The sequence below is a fragment of the Ascaphus truei genome, chromosome 6, assembly GCF_040206685.1.
Source record: "Ascaphus truei isolate aAscTru1 chromosome 6, aAscTru1.hap1, whole genome shotgun sequence".
Lineage (NCBI taxonomy): Eukaryota > Metazoa > Chordata > Amphibia > Anura > Ascaphidae > Ascaphus > Ascaphus truei.
The window spans coordinates 131,024,929-131,044,453 of record NC_134488.1 but is presented as its reverse complement, the minus strand read 5'-3'; the positions used below and the strand labels follow the sequence as shown (position 1 = coordinate 131,044,453).

General features: G+C 45.1%; 1 protein-coding gene across 17 annotated transcripts in view; it reads left to right on the top strand.

The window, feature by feature from the left end:
* The window catches only part of LOC142497911 (sialic acid-binding Ig-like lectin 16), a 226,293-nt gene that overhangs the window by 142,121 nt on the left and 64,647 nt on the right, over positions 1–19,525 (top strand). For 16 of the 17 annotated variants that reach the window (XM_075606354.1, XM_075606346.1, XM_075606350.1 and 13 more), the window contains 2 exons: positions 1,457–1,717; positions 2,499–2,546. The exons of the other annotated variant lie outside the window; for it this stretch is intronic. In XM_075606354.1, coding sequence (XP_075462469.1) covers positions 1,457–1,717; positions 2,499–2,546 — 309 coding nt within the window. The remainder of the gene's footprint in view (positions 1–1,456; positions 1,718–2,498; positions 2,547–19,525) is intronic. 17 annotated transcript variants of the gene reach the window in all.

Sequence of the window (19,525 nt, the reverse complement as noted above, 5' to 3'; positions counted from 1 at the left end):
GCAAATTAACAGATGCTCTGTAAATAATAGATGTGAGCCAGCTTCAGAGATTTTGACTCAAATTTCCTAAGTCCCGCTTTTAGAAGACGTAGCAGTCGCGGCTGGGATTGCATGCCAAATTGTGTTCCAGAACTTTAATGAGTACCACCCGGTCATTGGAAAGGGCTCCTACAGAGGTCGTTTGTTAACTTTTCGTTTTAAAGAAGATTTATTTTGTTAGCGCCGTTCCCAGTAAGTGTGTTTTCAGTGTAAATTGTGTTACTTTGTGCGTATGTAAAATGCTGGAATAAATTACAATTTATTTTACTGCTGTGTTGCTCAATCAAATGATTCTGGTAAGAAAAGGTGTTAATAACCCTGGTCACCCGTGACACAAAGATATTAAGCCTGCTACCCTATCAAGAAAGACATTTTTAGCAGGAGACTACTGTACACTACTATTTTTTAATTGTGATGGGTTTTTTTTCCGATTTTGAATTTGGGGCCACTAGAGATCTACACATTTTTTGACCAAATTCTAATTTACTGCTAATATTATAATATAATACGTTTATTCGCACGTGTGAATATTTGACGCTTGATTTTTTAAAAAGTGACATTGGCCTACCTTAGTTCCAATGTATACAATTCAGACACTATACGATATGAGAGAGAGGGCTATAAATATTCTTTCAAAGAAACCTTCAAACACCACGCAGCGAGGCACCTATACAGAAGAAAATGGGCACAGCTGAGATACCTGAGTAATGTGCTAATTGTTTATGCTTTTGACGCTATATTTCCCAGATACGGTTTCTGAGGTGTGTCCATTTTTTTGCATGTGTCTCTCTCCCCCCTGTCCCCACCTCCAATACGTGGCAATATTGGGCTACTGCCAAAACATATTGCCAATGTTTATCATACACCTCGCAATGCAGAAAAGTTGCACAGAGACGTTGCAAAGGGCCAAACAAAGCCAGTCAGGGTGGTCACCTGCTCACATCCCTCGGCCAGGTACTTCTGAAAACATAGAAGTGTGTACCATGTCACATGGTGGATGAACGTAGGGTAGGGTGGGAAGGGGGGCATTGAGGGTAAAAACAAAACAGGAAGAGAGGAGAAGACAGCAAGACACATCTGAAATGTTGCAACTCTAGTTACTAATGTGTCTGCTACTTTGTTCCTGTAATTTACACATATTAGATACCCTGTCCTGTTTATTCCTTATACACCCTGCACCCCATCCTGTCTTATTCCTTATACACCCTGCACCCTGTCCTGTCTTCTTCATTTTATACTTCCCAACCCAATCCTTTTTAATTATTATACACAAGGATTCCATCTTATCCTTTTCCTCATACCCTGTCATAAATCCAATCAACTCTTTCATTTTATACAGTTACACTTTATATACTATGTGTCCTACCCATGCGTATTCCTTACACAGCCTGCTTCCTTTTTTTCAATTTATTTTTAGCACAACCTTTTTACCCAAAGGATAGCAAACCTGTGGTTGTTAAGGAAGGGTACGACCTGACTATGAGATGCTCAGTGGACAGTAACCCCCGGGCTAAAATGACCTGGATGATTGGAAAGAAAAGGTTTATCAGCTCTATGTCTGGACAGTATTTGGAGCTGAAGCTGCTGAGAATAACACCCAGTGAGGCTGGTACATACATGTGCTCAGCATGGAACGCACATGGGCACACCAGCAAAGCTGTGAATATCAGTGTGCTGTGTAAGTATGTAACTTCCCTGCTGCACTCAGCTGTAATACACTGGGGACACTGGACAAGGAAATCCTTCTCATCTCTCTTTTCTACAGAATTTGTTTGGCTTCAGAAAAAAATGCTACTATTCTTGTAGCCATCATATACTGTAAAGCAAAGATATAACTGGGGAATAGATCTAGAGAGAAACCCCATGAACTTCAAAGGATAGAAAGATCCCACTGAGATTATTGGATACAACGTTATAAAAAAAGGAGAATAAACAGAATAATCCAGATGTACTGTAGGGATGGAAAGTTGATAGTTGTGATAAATCAGTTTATATGAAATAGTGGAAATGGAAAAATACACAACTTCAGTGCTATACCCAAAATAATAGTGTATATAATGTGCAAATTATATGTTACAAATAATGTAATATGAAGCAAATACCCAATCAATTTTAATAAATTATATACGTGCTATAAGTGTTGAATGACCACCTACTGTAGCTCTGAAGTCCTGCAGCCGGAAGGTCACTTGGATAATTGAAATCCTATACAGATAGTCCTTATAGAAAAATTGTCTTCCTTGGCGCTGTTCTTCACTCTGTGCTCAGTGCAGTACTGTATATGTTTTCGGGCACTAATCCCCATCAATATCCTGAACGACCGCTTTGGACCATACAGAATTAACCCCTTAGTGAAGATTGAGAAACTGTATCATTACACAAAGTTCCCAATCTCAGATATCTGTCATTAAAAATCCATTTGATGATATATGTTAAGTGCCAATGTTCTCTAATTACAGATTCCCCCAAAAAACCAGAAATCGACATTTATACTTACACGCATACAGGTATGATAAATACTTATTGTTTTAATATGTCCTATAAATGTGGATTCTGTGACACACTCAATAAGAATCACACTAAAGTCAAATTGACATTTGAATCCGTGTACTTTTTGCAGGCATGAATGTGCATACTGTTACCCGACGAAGGGGTTACCCCCAAACGTGTGGTTATTTGTGTGTGTGTGTGTGTGTGTGTGTGTGTGTGTGTGTGTGTGTGTGTGTGTGTGTGTGTGTGTGTGTGTGTAACGGTGTTTCCCCCACCCTTTTGGAGATTTTGCCATTACTGGTCGTGTGGTGCATGATACCTGCTGGTAACAGGAGGGCTGGGCTGTCCGCCGGTGGTAGTGGGGACACAGGATCAGTTTTCTGGGGTACATTACCCACATTGTTCTCTAGCAGTGCAGCGCCTCCATTTGCTGTAAGCTCCAGATAGGTGAAGATGATCTCCCACAGTAGAATTATCACCTCTTCCCCCAGTAAGATCACACTCCAGGCAGGAGTGTAACAACAGGAACGGTTTATTCTCTTGGTCTGACAGTACAGGAACACGGCAGGTCTCTGCCCACTGCAGTCTCTGGGATGGTCAACTTGAGGATGGTCCCTGGACTACCACCACATATCAGGGCCCCTGCAGCTTTCCTGGCTCTTCCCTGGCCCTATAGCAGGGCCAGGGGTATAGGGTATCACTCACTAACCCCCGAGGGAAGAGGAACAGGGTAGGCCAAGCTCCAGGCTATCCTGTGTGATCCCTGCCTCTCTCAAGTGGGGAGAGGCACTACAAAATTTGGGGCAGCACTGCCCTTAAGTACAGCTCGGAGGAGAGCACCAGGTATGTTCCATGATTGGACATGCTCAGGCCTGATGGCACCGCCTCCCACTGTCACTCACATGCAGCACCAAGGATGGGGAAAACCCCATACAGACTACTGGCTGCCTGATTCTACCATGGCTTACTGTCAGGAGTATGGCAGGCTAGTACCCATAGGTGGCATGGCTGCATAAACCCTTTGGTGGAATTAAATTTTCGGGTACCATCGTCTAGATGTGTATCCTGGAACATAACAAGAAATATTGCACACAGAAATGATCACATTTGCTATATATGATAGTACACCTGTTTACACAGCACATACAGCTTTATAGTGAACAATTTAGTGAACAACTCCCTGACTGCTGCCTATGCACAACTCTGGGTCCCTTCTAACATGGAGAACCTCATCAATAATAATGATTCTGGTCTGGCTTCCTAACTAAGGCCCTGGTAGTGCCTGGTCTCTGTCCACATAAATGGGCCTGCTTACTTTCCATTTGTTCATGTAGTAAGCTACTACGTCTTCTTCTAGGGGAAGAGAAGGAGAAGAGGCACATTTAAGGAATACCTTAACTACAGGCGCTACTCCTATCACTGATTCCCATCCAGACTCAAAGGACTCACTAGAAAGGCTATCCCACCAATCCTCTTCCTCCCCTCGATCATTCACCCAGTAGCCCAAGCACGCTGCCTAGGGGTCACACTCGGCTTCTCTCTCACATTCTCCTCTCACATTCAAAACGCTTCTAAAACTTGTCACTTTTTCCTCCGCAATATAACAAAGATACGCCCTTTCCTCTGTTGCTCGACTGCTAACACTCTGACTCAGGCCCTCATTCTCTCCCGTCTCAATTACTGCAACCTCCTGCTGTCCGGCCTCCCTGCCTCTCACCTGTCTCCCCTACAATCTATCCTAAACGCTGCTGCCAGAATCACTCTACTCTTTCCTAAATCTGTCTCCGCGTCTCCCCTCCTGAAATCCCTCTCCTGGCTTCCTATCAAATCCCACATCTCACACTCAATTCTCCTCTTCACTTTTAAAGCTTTACACTCCTCATCCCCTCCTTACATCTCAGCCCTAATTTCTCGCTATGCACCATCCCATCTCTTGCGGTCTTCTCAAGGATGTCTTCTTTCTACCCCCTTTGTATCTAAAGCCCTCTCCCACCTTAAACCTTTTTCACTGACTGTCCCGCACCTGGAATGCCCTTCCCCTCAATACCCGACTAGCACCCTCTCTATCCACCTTTAAGACCCACCTTAAGATACATTTGCTTAAAGAAGCATATGAATAGCACTGTGGATAATCCTGAACACATGATGCATAAACCTTGGCCCCCTACAGACGCACTTACTAGAATTCCCTCCTACTGTCTCTATACGTTCTCCTACCTACCAATTAGATTGTAAGCTCCTCGGAGCAGGGACTCCTCTTCCTTAATGTTACTCTTATGTCTGAAGCACATATTCCCATGACCTGTTATTTATATTATTTGTTATTTATATGATTACAACATGTATTATTACTGTGAAGCGCTATGTATATTTATGGCGCCATATAAATAAAGTCGTGATTGGTTGTGGAAAGTGAGCGACCCAGTCAGGAAAAACACATGTGAATAAAAAACATATATAAAAAACAATTAATGTGCAGGATTGTGATTCATTACTAAATAAATGTGCATAGATCTTGGCTCTGGGGGAGAACCTACTTACAACACAGTAAAGGGTAAGTTAGCTTATTTCTGATACTTATAGACGATGAAATGATTTGTGAGGTTTTCTTTGTGTAGGACTTTTTCTCCCCTCTTGAACTTCCCTTCTGAGGGTTACTCCAGGAAAGGTGTAGCTCAATTTCCCATGGTATGCATGTAAAAGAGGAGCAGAAAAAACGGCCAATAGTATAGCTTGCAGAGAACAAAGTTTTATAGGCAGTGAAATCGTAGGACATGTACTCACATTCAGTACACTGATATCATGCACATAAAGGTTTCTTTTGCGCTGTGTGCGCCCGCTGTGATGTCTCCCTGTCCTCCTCTGTTCCTAGTGCTGCCGTCGCCAATGGCGTCTGACGTCACTTCCGGTTGGTATCTGGTCGCATCCGTTGGTAGTGGACTGCGAGGCGCCGAACGGGGAATCACTGGGGAGTGCAGACGTCTAGGGTCTTTTGGTCTTCGCTTACAGTCAGCTGCAGCTTTGACTGAGTAAGCTCTGGATCAGGCTCTACGCGTTTCGCTGCGTCATACAGCTTCGTCAGGAGCGACATGACGCTCCTGACGAAGCTGTATGACGCAGCGAAACGCGTAGAGCCTGATCCAGAGCTTACTCAGTCAAAGCTGCAGCTGACTGTAAGCGAAGACCAAAAGACCCTAGACGTCTGCACTCCCCAGTGATTCCCCGTTCGGCGCCTCGCAGTCCACTACCAACGGATGCGACCAGATACCAACCGGAAGTGACGTCAGACGCCATTGGCGACGGCAGCACTAGGAACAGAGGAGGACAGGGAGACATCACAGCGGGCGCACACAGCGCAAAAGAAACCTTTATGTGCATGATATCAGTGTACTGAATGTGAGTACATGTCCTACGATTTCACTGCCTATAAAACTTTGTTCTCTGCAAGCTATACTATTGGCCGTTTTTTCTGCTCCTCTTTTACATGCATACCATGGGAAATTGAGCTACACCTTTCCTGGAGTAACCCTCAGAAGGGAAGTTCAAGAGGGGAGAAAAAGTCCTACACAAAGAAAACCTCACAAATCATTTCATCGTCTATAAGTATCAGAAATAAGCTAACTTACCCTTTACTGTGTTGTAAGTAGGTTCTCCCCCAGAGCCAAGATCTATGCACATTTATTTAGTAATGAATCACAATCCTGCACATTAATTGTTTTTTATATATGTTTTTTATTCACATGTGTTTTTCCTGACTGGGTCGCTCACTTTCCACAACCAATCACGACTGTACTTGTGGGAAATCCGAGCATATTTCCCTGGAAGGTTTGAGAAGTACCCTGTCGGGTAACATCATTTTATTCACTGAATTACACGTAATAATTTATTAGACAGCTGTGGCGCCTAGGCAAGTCATTTAGTATATTGCCATATAAATAAAGACATACTACAACTACTACTACTACTACTACTACTACTACTACTACTACTACTCCCCTGAGCTAAACTCCAATTTAACATTCCCTGGCTCACAGCAATAGAGTTCCGATCTCAGACGGTTTCGCTCCCACCTCGCCATCCGCTTGAAATTCACGGGTGGCTCCATCTCAGGTATAACCGTCTCTATAAGGGCATGGGGAATAAGATCCTCAATCTGATCCACCTCCCATTCTGGTACTCCTTCCATACCGGAAATGTAGGACTCTATCACTGGCGGAAAGGGTTGCTCCATGACATAGTCATGGTACTCTGCCATAGTCTCACGTATAAGTGGCAAATCTGTTATGGGAGTTGCAGCCTCCTGGCGCCCAAGGGAAGGCCGTCGAGACTTTGTAAGAGGTGTCCTACTTGATGGAACTTTAGTGGTACTCACTGGAGCAGGAATCGGCCTTTAATCGTCCGCCCTGGCGGTCGCCTTAGTGGTGACGTCATCACCAAATGTTCTCACGGAATCCTGGGGTAGTCCCAAGCCCCACACTGGAAGTGCATCGACATCCGGTCTTTGAGTGGGCGTGTCGCCGTCGACCTCGGCGTAGAGATCATGGCCGCCCGAGGCCTTCTTGACAGAAGTCTCCGCCGATTCCTGCTGGGAGTAAGGAGGTGGTCTCTCATCGCTCCGCTGATGGGCTCGAACCTTGGTACTCTCCGATCGCAATGCTGTTACGCCGGCCAGACCGCTGGGCTTCGTCTCAATGGGGACACTTCTCTGCCACTCTATGCCTCAGGTGTCTTTCCCATCTGGGCCAGAGTCGGTAAGGGTGCACACCAGCTGGCGTGACACCACAAAAGCCCCATCCCCGCTCTGTCTTGCTGGAAATGCAGACACTTTCATTTCCAAAGGGTTTGGTTCCGGCTCGTTGACCATCACTGGTACGTTGTTGGGAATCGGGTCAGGAACCATCTCGGAACCTGGATCAATCACCGGGGCACATTGACCCTCAATAGCAGTCTTTAGAGCCTGCAAGCCCTCTCTAATTGCCAACTGTAAAGTAGGTTCACCGTCATCCGGCCCGGTATCAGGGCCGGTTGGGTCATTGAAGTCAAGATCCATAGGCCCTAGCATCATGGGCAGGACATAACGGGCCCTACACTCTGGACATGTTGCGCCCCAGAAAAGGTTTCTGCCCGGAGAGTCACAGTTAGGGCATATGCACTTCAGGGCTCGGGTGTCACCGACCGTTACTTCCAGGAATCCTCCCAGCAGGAAGTAACATCCCAGCACATGGGTCGCCATTTCGGGCCTGAATAAAGTGCGTGGAGGTAGGAGCACAGGTAAGGCAGCTCCTCAATCGTTGCTAGCTCCGAAGAACTGAGGATGCGGTCAAGCAACCCCGGCTCCTCCTTCAAGGGTAGGAGTCATTCAGCATAGGTTGTCTTTGTTTCCCCTCCCTCTGATAGAGATTAAAGGAGGGGCGTACAAGGGTAAGGCATGACTCTGGCTCCCGAATGAGCCAGTCACATCGCTAGGGTGGAGTCCTGACTTTCGAGCCATAGGCAGGTCTCCAACCCCCGGGAATAGTGTGTTCCCAGCAGCACGTGGTTCAGCACCCTCGCTTAATGCAGCCTCGTGGCCATCGGCGGAATACTGGACGCCATTTTTAAATAGTTCACATACGGTTCGAACCTGAGTAGTTATCACAGGCTCCTCAATCTGGAGAGCAGGCGTTTTATCTGCAGCCTCATCCAGAAGCATAATGTCCTCACTGTCGACTCCCTCTGGTGGACACATAAGTCCTAGGTAACACAGAAAGGGCGCGGTTATGGCTTTTGCACCACTCCACAATAAAGCGGCAACACCATTCTCTATATTTTGCAACTGGACCACGTGGCCCATGTGATTTCGGCAGGAAGACATTTCTCGCAGTCTCTGCAGCATATGGTTAGCAGTCTATTGCAAGCACTCTGTGGTTCCACAGTCTGGATACGGCTAGTACAGTAGTACTCTGGGCGTTCTTCTAGCAGAGGGCACCCTCTAGTCATTCAGGCACCCCTCCTAAGACACTCCTGATCAGTACCTTATGCCCCCCCTCCCCCCCCCCCTTGTCTGCCGGCATCGCTGACCCTCTTCAGAGGTCTGTGGGACCCGTTAACCAGATCACCCCCTTTAGGTATCCAAACTACCGCCTCAGGGTGACTCAGAACATCAATAGCCCTGTTGTCTCCAGACCATTCAACTGATAGGGCAGTCTAAAGCATAGTTCCGTGATTGGGGAAAAGAGTTCCCCCGAACACTACACCTAGCCTCCCTCCTTCTTTCTGCACTCGCTCTGGAAGCATACCTTATTAACTTCCAGTCTTGCGTTGCTAAAAACCTGTTCCATTGAGCAGCATCTCAGCAGTGCCTCTAAATGTAACAGTGTTTCCCCAACCCTCTGGGATATTCTGCCATTACTGGTCATGTGGTACATGATACCTGCTGGTAACAGGAGGGCTGAGCTGTCCGCCAGTGTTAGTGGGGACACAGGATTAGGTTTCTGGGGTACATTACCCACTTGGTTCTCTAGCAGGGCATTGCCTCCATCTGCTGTAGGCTCGAGATAGGTGAAGATGATCTCCTACAGTAGAATTATCACCTCTCCCCCCAGTAAGATCATACACCAGGCGGAAGTATAACAAAAGGAATGGTTTATTCTCTTGGTCTGACAGTACAGGAACATGGTAGGTCTCTGCCCACTGCAGTCTCTGGGATGGCCAACTTAAAGATGGTCCCTGGACTACAACTACAGGCCAGGGCCTCTGCAGCTGTCCTGGCTCTTCCCTGGCCCTCTAACAGGACCAGGGGTATAGGGTATCACTCACTGTCCCCCAAGGGGAAGGTGAAAAGGGTAGGCCAAGCTCCAGGCAATCCTGTGTGATCCCTGCCTCCCTCAAGTAGAGAGAGGCACTACTAAATTTGGGGCGGCACTGCCCTTAAATACAGCTAGGAGGAGGGTCTGTCCCATGATTGGACATGCTCAGGCCTGATGTCACTGCCAATATATATATATATATATATATATAGAGAGAGAGAGAGAAAATATGAATGAATATGAGAATGAATGGTGCAAATAGCGCTACAAGCTAAACAATATATGTGAAGTGCAAACTATTAATAAACATTTGGATATACCCAGCACTTACTAGGCAAGGCTGCCAGGAATAAATGACCCAAAACAAAGTCAAAAGAAAATATAACAAAAACAATACAAACCGGCGCCTAAAATGTCCAAAATCAGTCTGATAAAAGTCCAAGTGAAGAAAGACTTCAAAGTTTTGCTTGAACTTCTGTACTTCCAAAATTGGATGAGTCCACAGCCAATTCTCAGACGCTTCCACGCTCTCCTGGATCCTGAGGTCTTTTGCTGGAGGTGTGCCGGGGTTTCAAGCACTTGTTCCTGCTGCTACCACACACTGCGCACTACTAACTTGCCTGCGACTGCTAATGGTGACAAACTCTTGCACTGATCCCATGATGAATTGTGCATGCGCACGATACGCGTAGGGTCAGAGTGCAAGAGTTCGTCACCATTAGCAGTTGCAGGCGATGTAGTAGTGCGCAGTGTGTGGTAGCAGCAGGAACAAGTAGCAGCAGGATCCAGGAGAGCGTGAAAGCGTGTGAGAATTTTTTCGGATGTCTCACGCAGTTACTCAATAAATTAGATTTTATTACAGTAGCGACATCTTTTATTGCACTGAATGCCGCCGGCAAGCCGGGATCTACCCCAGCTGCCGCCAGTAACAACCGCGCGCCGCCGCGTTTCCCCCACGCACCCCCCCTCCACTTCGCGCGCAATTTTCCTCCCTTCCCGACCCCGTACCCGGCTCCTGCTCTGCCCCTCTGCTTCCCCGCACCCCCGCTTACCTTAATTTGATCTCCAGGGGTGTCGGGGAAGCCTGCGGAAGCCGGGGAAGACGGGGAAGCCGGGCGCGCATGTTACTGTGACGTCACAGTGCGCCGCCACGCGCCGCGGCTACCCGCTTCCCAGACGCATGCAGCCGGCGGCTTTTACTCGAATAAAAGCTGCCGCTGCTGTATTGGTGTGAATACAAAACTAACTAAAAAAACTCTCTACCAGCGCTTGATCCAAGTGATAGACTAATTGTTGTGATAACAACAATTGAGTGATTACAGTACAATGTGATTACATATGCAGCAAAGGGGGCAATAAACAATGGATTGTTCAAATCCAATACCATACAGATACAAATACAAAAAATGTCCCCGGCGCAAAGTGTGGTGATGATAATTACAGTACCATATCGAAAGACAGTCCTGTTTGAAAAGTCAGTCCTGGTAGTAGAATGATTCATCAACAATGTGAGGTAGATTTTCCTCTAGGCGTGTTCCCTTATGTTGTCTGCAATAACAGATAAAGAAAACACACCATTGCGCAGTATACAGACTCAATTGCCCCAACCTGAAGAGGAAAATCCCTACTTACAGGATATTTTCTTGTTCATTCGGGGGAGAGAATCTGTTCTTTGGCTCTCTTCCTCCACCTTGATCTCCACGGGCCCCTCGTGGTTCCTAAGGTGGCTCTCTTCAACTCGGTCTGCGTCGTCCCAGTAGCAGCATACACCGCAACAACCGTGGTTGGAGAAAATTGAAAGACAGCCTAGTGTACTCCGCAAATTTTATTTAACAATGTTAAAAAGCAGCGATGTTACACTCACATTTTGCGAGGGCAAACATGCCTCTCAAGAATGCTGTCCGCAGCCTGTGTCCACTCGATGGTGTGTTGTTCACGACGTCGCGCACCAACCGATGACGTCAGCGGCGCAGCGCCCGAAGTTCTCCCCACACCACGAGATGCAACGCAGGTGACAGCTTACAACGTGCACTGTACTAGGCTCCTCCTCTCTACGCGTTTCGTGACGCTACGTCACTTCCTCAGGAGATGAAGGAGTACAGTACACTGGTGCCTTAAGTACATGCACTAAAACTTGTATCTGCCCACAAATGGGCGGCGATCATTTTCGTCACTTAACTGAGTAATTGCAGGACCAGAAACAGCTGACTTTATATACTGTGCTGTTAGGGTCAAACCAGTCCTCACTACTACCCTTTTAAAATATCAAAAAATATATAAAATGACTTAAAACATGTTAAAACATTAAATTAATAAAATAAACACTTGTCCTATAGTTGATTACATAAACCTAATGTTTAACATTGATCATATTTACAAATTCAATAGAAAACGATAACTACATTGAAGAAAGATGAAACAAGCAGATTCTAAGGGTCTTTCAAAAAGGATGCCAGATCGAAATCAATATTTAGACCCAATGGGGACAAGGTTTTCAGGACATATATCCAATAACTTTCTCTTTTGGACAACATGCCCAGCCTGTCTCCCCCGCACCAATTTGGTTTTAGATGTTCAATACCCATACATATAAGGCCATCAGGAATCTGATTATGCACTAGCTTGAAATGATTAGAGACGCTATGCGTCTCGAGGCCTCTCTTGATGTTGTATATAGTCTCGGCAAATCGCCTCTTGAGAGGTCTCCCTGTGCGCCCTATGTATTGTAGCCCACATGGGCATTGCAGTAAGTAAACACAATAATCCGTCTTACAGTTAATAAATGTTTCTATATCGTAGACCACTCCTGTTTTGTTTGATTTAAATGATTTGCCCTTAACACTATTTTTGCATCCAATACATTTGGAGCTTGTATAGTATCCTTTAAGGTTACTTAGCCATGTAACATGGCGGTTTCGAAGACCATCAAGGGGACAACTTGGTGATAGCCGGGACTTTAGGTTTTTTGCCCTTCTATAAACTATCTGAGGTTTTTCTGGGACAATCTCTTTGAGAACAGGGTCCCTCTGTAGTATGCCCCAATGTTTAGTAAGAACCTTTGTTATAGTGGGGGCCAGACCACTGTACTGGGTTACAAAAAATGGAAATGGGTCACTTTTCTTCATAACAGTTGTGGTCGGATCTTTACATAGAATATTTTTTCTATCTAGTTTATTAACTTCAGAAATGGCAGAGTCTACATCACGCATTTTGTATTCCCTCTCCAGGAACCTATCCCTAAGGTCATTTACCTGCTGTTGGTTCTGCAACAGAAAATCTAGAAATTGCGATAGATTTGAGGTGAGGGACCTTATTCCAGATATTATCGGTCTTCCTGGGGGCCGATTAAGATTCTTATGGATCTTCGGGATGAAATAAAATACTGGAATCCTTGGTTGTTCTATAGTGATGAATTCCAGTTCTTGTTTATTAATTATCTCATCTCGAAATCCCTGTTCTAAATGCACCAACAACTCCTTTTTAAAAAGATCCGTTGGGTTGCCCTCCAGTTTCCGGTATGTGGTCGGATCACTCAAGATTCTTGATGACTCCTCTTTATAATAAGTGGAGTTCATCACAACCACCCCTCCCCCTTTGTCTGCCGCCTTGATTACAATATTTTTATTGTCCTCAAGGGATTTTATGGCAGCTTTTTCTTCTATGCTTAGATTTTGTTTGGGGCATTTGAAATCTGAACTTGCTGTTTCTAAATCTGCGATCACCATCTCTGCAAAGGTGTTGATATAGTTGCCTGGTGCTATGGAAAAGATACATCGATGATGTGCTGTGTGTCTGGAGGGGGCCTATGGATGAGCTTGAGGCATTCAAGCAATATTTGAATATTAATGAACTGAACCTGCGATTCACATTTAATCAAAGCAATACCATCATTAACTTCCTTGACCTCTCTCTGTGACGTCACCAATCCGGAAGTGTTTCAACGGAGGGGAGAGAGAGAGGTTTTCTGCTGGTGTGGAGCTCGGTTTGAAGCAGCGATCGAGGACAGAGCTGCAAACGTGTTTATCTACTCTTGGGAGTAAGGACTTTCAAAGACTTCCCACTTACCTGCACAGGAACCGGTGTGAGAGGAACCAGCCTCCATCTGCATGAGAGGACATCTGATCCGGCTTCCACGTGGTGTTGGGTAACATTATCCCAAAATTGCCTGATTATTACTATTTTGATGTACGCTTAATACTCACCTTTATTATTCTTTATGTCAATATAATTTTTAATGCATTATGAGCGTCGTGCGCTGTGTTTTTTGTGTTTTTTTTTCAAATGACCTTAGGGATAGGTTCCTGGAGAGGGAATACAAAATGCGTGATGTAGACTCTGCCATTTCTGAAGTTAATAAACTAGATAGAAAAAATATTCTATGTAAAGATCCGACCACAACTGTTATGAAGAAAAGTGACCCATTTCCATTTTTTGTAACCCAGTACAGTGGTCTGGCCCCCACTATAACAAAGGTTCTTACTAAACATTGGGGCATACTACAGAGGGACCCTGTTCTCAAAGAGATTGTCCCAGAAAAACCTCAGATAGTTTATAGAAGGGCAAAAAACCTAAAGTCCCGGCTATCACCAAGTTGTCCCTTTGATGGTCTTCGAAACCGCCATGTTACATGGCTAAGTAACCTTAAAGGATACTATACATGCTCCAAATGTATTGGATGCAAAAATAGTGTTAAGGGCAAATCATTTAAATCAAACAAAACAGGAGTGGTCTACGATATAGAAACATTTATTAACTGTAAGACGGATTATTGTGTTTACTTACTGCAATGTCCATGTGGGCTACAATACATAGGGCGCACAGGGAGACCTCTCAAGAGGCGATTTGCCGAGCATATATACAACATCAAGAGAGGCCTCGAGACGCATAGCGTCTCTAATCATTTCAAGCTAGTGCATAATCAGATTCCTGATGGCCTTATATGTATGGGTATTGAACATCTAAAACCAAATTGGCGCGGGGGAGACAGGCTGGGCATGTTGTCCAAAAGAGAAAGTTATTGGATATATGTCCTGAAAACCTTGTCCCCATTGGGTCTAAATATTGATTTCGATCTGGCATCCTTTTTGAAAGACCCTTAGAATCTGCTTGTTTCATCTTTCTTCAATGTAGTTATCGTTTTCTATTGAATTTGTGAATATGATCAATGTTAAACATTAGGTTTATGTATTCAACTATAGGACAAGTGTTTATTTTATTAATTTAATGTTTTAACATGATTTAAGTCATTTTATATTTTTTGATATTTTAAAAGGGTAGTAGTGAGGACTGGTTTGACCCTAACAGCACAGTATATAAAGTCAGCTGTTTCTGGTCCTGCAATTACTCAGTTAAGTGACGAAAATGATCGCCGCCCATTTGTGGGCAGATACAAGTTTTAGTGCATGTACTTAAGGCACCAGTGTACTGTACTCCTTCATCTCCTGAGGAAGTGACGTAGCGTCACGAAACGCGTAGAGAGGAGGAGCCTAGTACAGTGCACGTTGTAAGCTGTCACCTGCGTTGCATCTCGTGGTGTGGGGAGAACTTCGGGCGCTGCGCCGCTGACGTCATCGGTTGGTGCGCGACGTCGTGAACAACACACCATCGAGTGGACACAGGCTGCGGACGGCATTCTTGAGCGGCATGTTTGCCCTCGCAAAATGTGAGTGTAACATCGCTGCTTTTTAACATTGTTAAATAAAATTTGTGGAGTACACTAGGCTGTCTTTCAATTTTCTCCAACCACGGTTGTTGCGGTGTATGCTGCTACTGGGACGACGCAGACCGAGTTGAAGAGAGCCACCTTAGGAACCACAAGGGGCCCGTGGAGATCAAGGTGGAGGAAGAGAGCCAAAGAACAGATTCTCTCCCCCGAATGAACAAGAAAATATCCTGTAAGTAGGGATTTTCCTCTTCAGGTTGGGGCAATTGAGTCTGTATACTGCGCAATGGTGTGTTTTCTTTATCTGTTATTGCAGACAACATAAGGGAACACGCCTAGAGGAAAATCTACCTCACATTGTTGATGAATCATTCTACTACCAGGACTGACTTTTCAAACAGGACTGTCTTTCGATATGGTACTGTAATTATCATCACCACACTTTGCGCCGGGGACATTTTTTGTATTTGTATCTTTATTATTGGTGTGCCGTTTTCTTCTGCGCAACACCCCACTGCAGTGCTTCGCTTTTTCCTCGTTCGAGGTCTTCTCCCTGCCATTATATTTAATATTCAAGGACTCCATTTCCACAGGCTCAGTACCACAAGATTGGTGTAAAGCAGATGTGGTGCCTATATTTAAAAAAGGAGCTAGATCACAACCCGGGGAATTACAGACCTGTAAGCCTGACTTCAATAGTGGGGAAATTACTTGAAGGTTTAATACGGGATAATATTCAGTGTCACGATGGACGGAACTTATCAACAATTTTATATTTTGGGGAACTAGATTGAGCACACATTTATTTCCTTACTAGACAGACACACGGCAACCTTAGAATACTTTTAATAAAAACACTTACTGAAGAAGAGAACGGGATAGAATGTCCAGAAATAAAACAAAGTGCCGGAATATTGTCCTTTAAAGTTCAGTCCTGTTGCAAGGGTGCACTTTGCCAACCCAATATGTCCTTGAATAACACAAAGTTTTTTCTGGTATGTTGGGGTTCGTTAGATAACCCCAGCACTAACGAAATCCTGAAGCAGAGTTCTGTCCTTGGTTCCGATGAAAATAATTTGTTGCGTTCTGGATTCGTTGCTGCTGCTCTTATCCGCTATTAGAAGTGTGATGGAAGTCTGCTCACATTGTAGAATGAAAAATGAAAAACAATGGGGATAGCTCGGGGGGCACGTATATAGGGTCTGAAAACATATCTCCAACATACCCACCCAATCCCTCTCGTGGGAATGTTCCCATTCACCAATCCCCCACAGTTTGCAGAATGGGCACTATAGGGATTTCCTGGTAATACAGCGCCTGTGTGACATTGCCACCTTGGCTGCTTAACATATGTGCACTCCCCTTTTTACCTGACGTCTCCCAGGCTGTGAGGGGGACTCGGGTGTGAACTAGCCCAGATGGCTAACAGGATCTCCTATTCAGCGTGCATCCCGGCTAATTCACACATCCTGACTCTGGGGTTTCATATGCAACACTTCCCTAGACTCACAGACACTGCCTTAGCGTGCAGCCTATGAAGTCTGCATAGGAAAGTGGCCCAGCTCATAGTTGTTAAAACATTTGGTCCCTGGGTGCATTACAATGACAGTAGAAAAAAACTCATCCTTCCTGTACATTTAAAATTGCAGCAAAAAATACACTTTATTAAAAATACATGTTCCACTTGTCCTACAATCATATTTTTAATATTTGTGTGCTTGGGGTGTTACTCTGGGGCTGCACACCAAATTTCAGGTTGCTGGCCCTTTCCATTCCCAAGTTATAGCTTCTCCTTGAGCTGGCAATGCTGGGCTATGGACTTCTCACGTCAATTGACTTGCGGTTACGGAGTTCCCACATCAATTGACCGAGTTCCCACGCCAATTGCCGGCTACCATTCAAGTTACGCTACTAACCGGGACGGAGATACATTGTGTCCGAAAACCGCAAGCCTTTGATTCAATTGACTCTGCGGTTACGGCTTCCAGTCTCAGTAATGGATACCTATACTGTACCTTGCAATGGAACAAAGAGACCGCGCCACACTTATCCAATTAACTTGTGGTTTAGCGCTCGCGGCGGCCTCTTGTGTACAAAACCAGTAATGACAGTATACCATTGAATACACTACTGCAAGCATATATAATCCTGCAAAATGGGGACAACAAGGGACAGAGGGAAAAATAATACATGTAATGTGCATATACAATTAACCACTTCATTCCCAATATGAAATAGGGGTAACCAGCCAAGCATAATGCCTTTATTAATGCGCTGATTACCCTCAATGTTGTTAAATTCAGGCATACCTAATGGAAAACTAAATTATTAGTAATAATTAGCATGGATTTATGAAGGATAGATCATGCCAAACTAACCTTATTTGTTTCTTTGAGGAGGTACTGTAATAGGATTTAGACAAGGGTAATGCAGTTGATGTGGTCTACTTACATTTTGCAAAGGCTTTTGATATGGTTTCACACAAGAGGTTGGTGTACAAAATAAAGAAAATTGGGCTCAGTAATAATATATGCACCTGGATTGAAAACTGGTTAAAGGACAGACAACAGAGGGTTGTCATAGATGGAACTTTTTCAGGTTGGGCTAATGTCGTGCGTGGAGTACCTCGGGGATCGGTACTGGGACCCCTGCTTTTTAACTGGTTTATTAATGACCTTGGGGTTGGAATCGAGAGCAAAGGCTCCATCTTTGCTGATGATACTAAATTCTGTAAGGTAATAAAATCAGAGCAGGATGTAATTTCTCTTCAGAAGGACTTGGAGAGACTGGAAACGTGGGCTGGTAAACTATTGTAACTTGTTGTTCAGAGTCCAGATCTTCCTCAATCTTCAACTCCAAGATTAACTCCACACACTTAAATGTTACATGTTCTACATGTCTACATGTTCTTTACAATAGCACACTGTGAGATATGAACTTACTTCATGCTACTTTCCAGAACATTTCATTTAGTCACTGATATCTCACTGAGTTATATACGTGTGTTCATATTGTAGCTACTACCTATCCTATCTTACAGAAACATGGCTAACCCATAAAACCCCTGATGCAAATATTGCCATTCAGGGATACTCCATTTTTAGGAGAGATAGGTCAAAGAGAGGAGGAGGGGTGTTATTTTATATTGCAGACACATTACAATTTACACTGTTAAATTGCCCACCAAGCCCACCCTCTTTTGAAATTCTAGTTGGCAGAATCTGCCTCCCCTATTCTAAGCCCATCTTGCTCGCTGGCATCTACCGCCTCCCTAAAGCTCCTCTACAATCCCTGGCTGATATCACCCGGTTTCTTGGCTCCATTTCCTCTCTGAGGGAGAAGAGTGAGGTGCTAGTTCTAGGGGATTTCAACTTCAACTAGCTTGACCCTAAAAACCATAAAATTCAGACACAACTCAAGTCACTTAACCTATCACAACTCATTTCCCAACCCACACGGACAGACCTGAAATCGCATAACCATTCCTTGCTAGACTGGATTCTCTCCTCAAACCCCAGCAGAATCCAATCCTCTGGCATCCTTCCTGACATTTTCAGTGACCCTGCAATAGTGTACTGTGTAAGGAAAATTAAGACGCCCCATTCAAGCCCTAAAGTTCTCCTCACTAGAACATTTAAAAACTTTAACCCACAACAGTTTCTGGATGACCTTACCAACTGTCCATGGCACAGAATAGATTTAATTCCCAACCCTGATTCTGCACTCGACTATTTCCAATCCGAGTTCTTAAAACTCTGCGATACCCATGCTCCACTAAGCAAAATAAGGGTACGGGGGGCCCATCTTCCATGGGTTACAACTGACCTGATTGCTGTTACGCCGGTGCTGCCCGCAGACCAGACCCGTCCCCTGAGCTGAAGGGGGAAGTGGTAATACACACACCCGCAGCAAAGGGAGCATGTCCGGAGTGTGGTATGAAGCGTTGCCAGGCCAGGTGTAGTAAGGTAGACAATACTTGACGGTACCGGTTGTAGAGATAGAGTGAATGTTGCCTTGCCGAAGTCAGGGAGTGGAGAGTGGAGATAGGTCGTAGTCCAAGCCGTGTTCAAGGGGTTACCAGAGTGAGCGTTGTCCAAGGAGTGCCGAGATCGGGAGCCAGAGGGGGTAGTCGTACGAGCTGCGTCAGAACCTGTGAAAATACTGAGAGAATCCAGAAGTACTTCCATACAGAGACTATGTCGAGCAAAGACTGAGAGCAGAGAGGAGCTAGATAAAGCAGGAAGGTCCAATTAGGAACGGAGGCGGGACAGAAAGAGCTACAGGGAGACATTGCAGATTGGTGCAGGCATAACAGGCCAGGTGAGTCTTGTTAGTAACCTGAGAATGCCCGTGCAGTGTGCGGGGGCGGAGCCTGAGATCCGGGGGACGGGAATAAGAGTGTGCAGACTGAGCGTGCTCCGTAACTTGTGTACGCGTGTGAACCGAGCCAGTGGATGGTGCAGGTGTGCGTGCAGGAGGGCGTGGGCACGCCCGGCGCTGAGCAGAGGAATCGCCGAGGGGAGTGATCCCGCGACGGCGGCAGGGG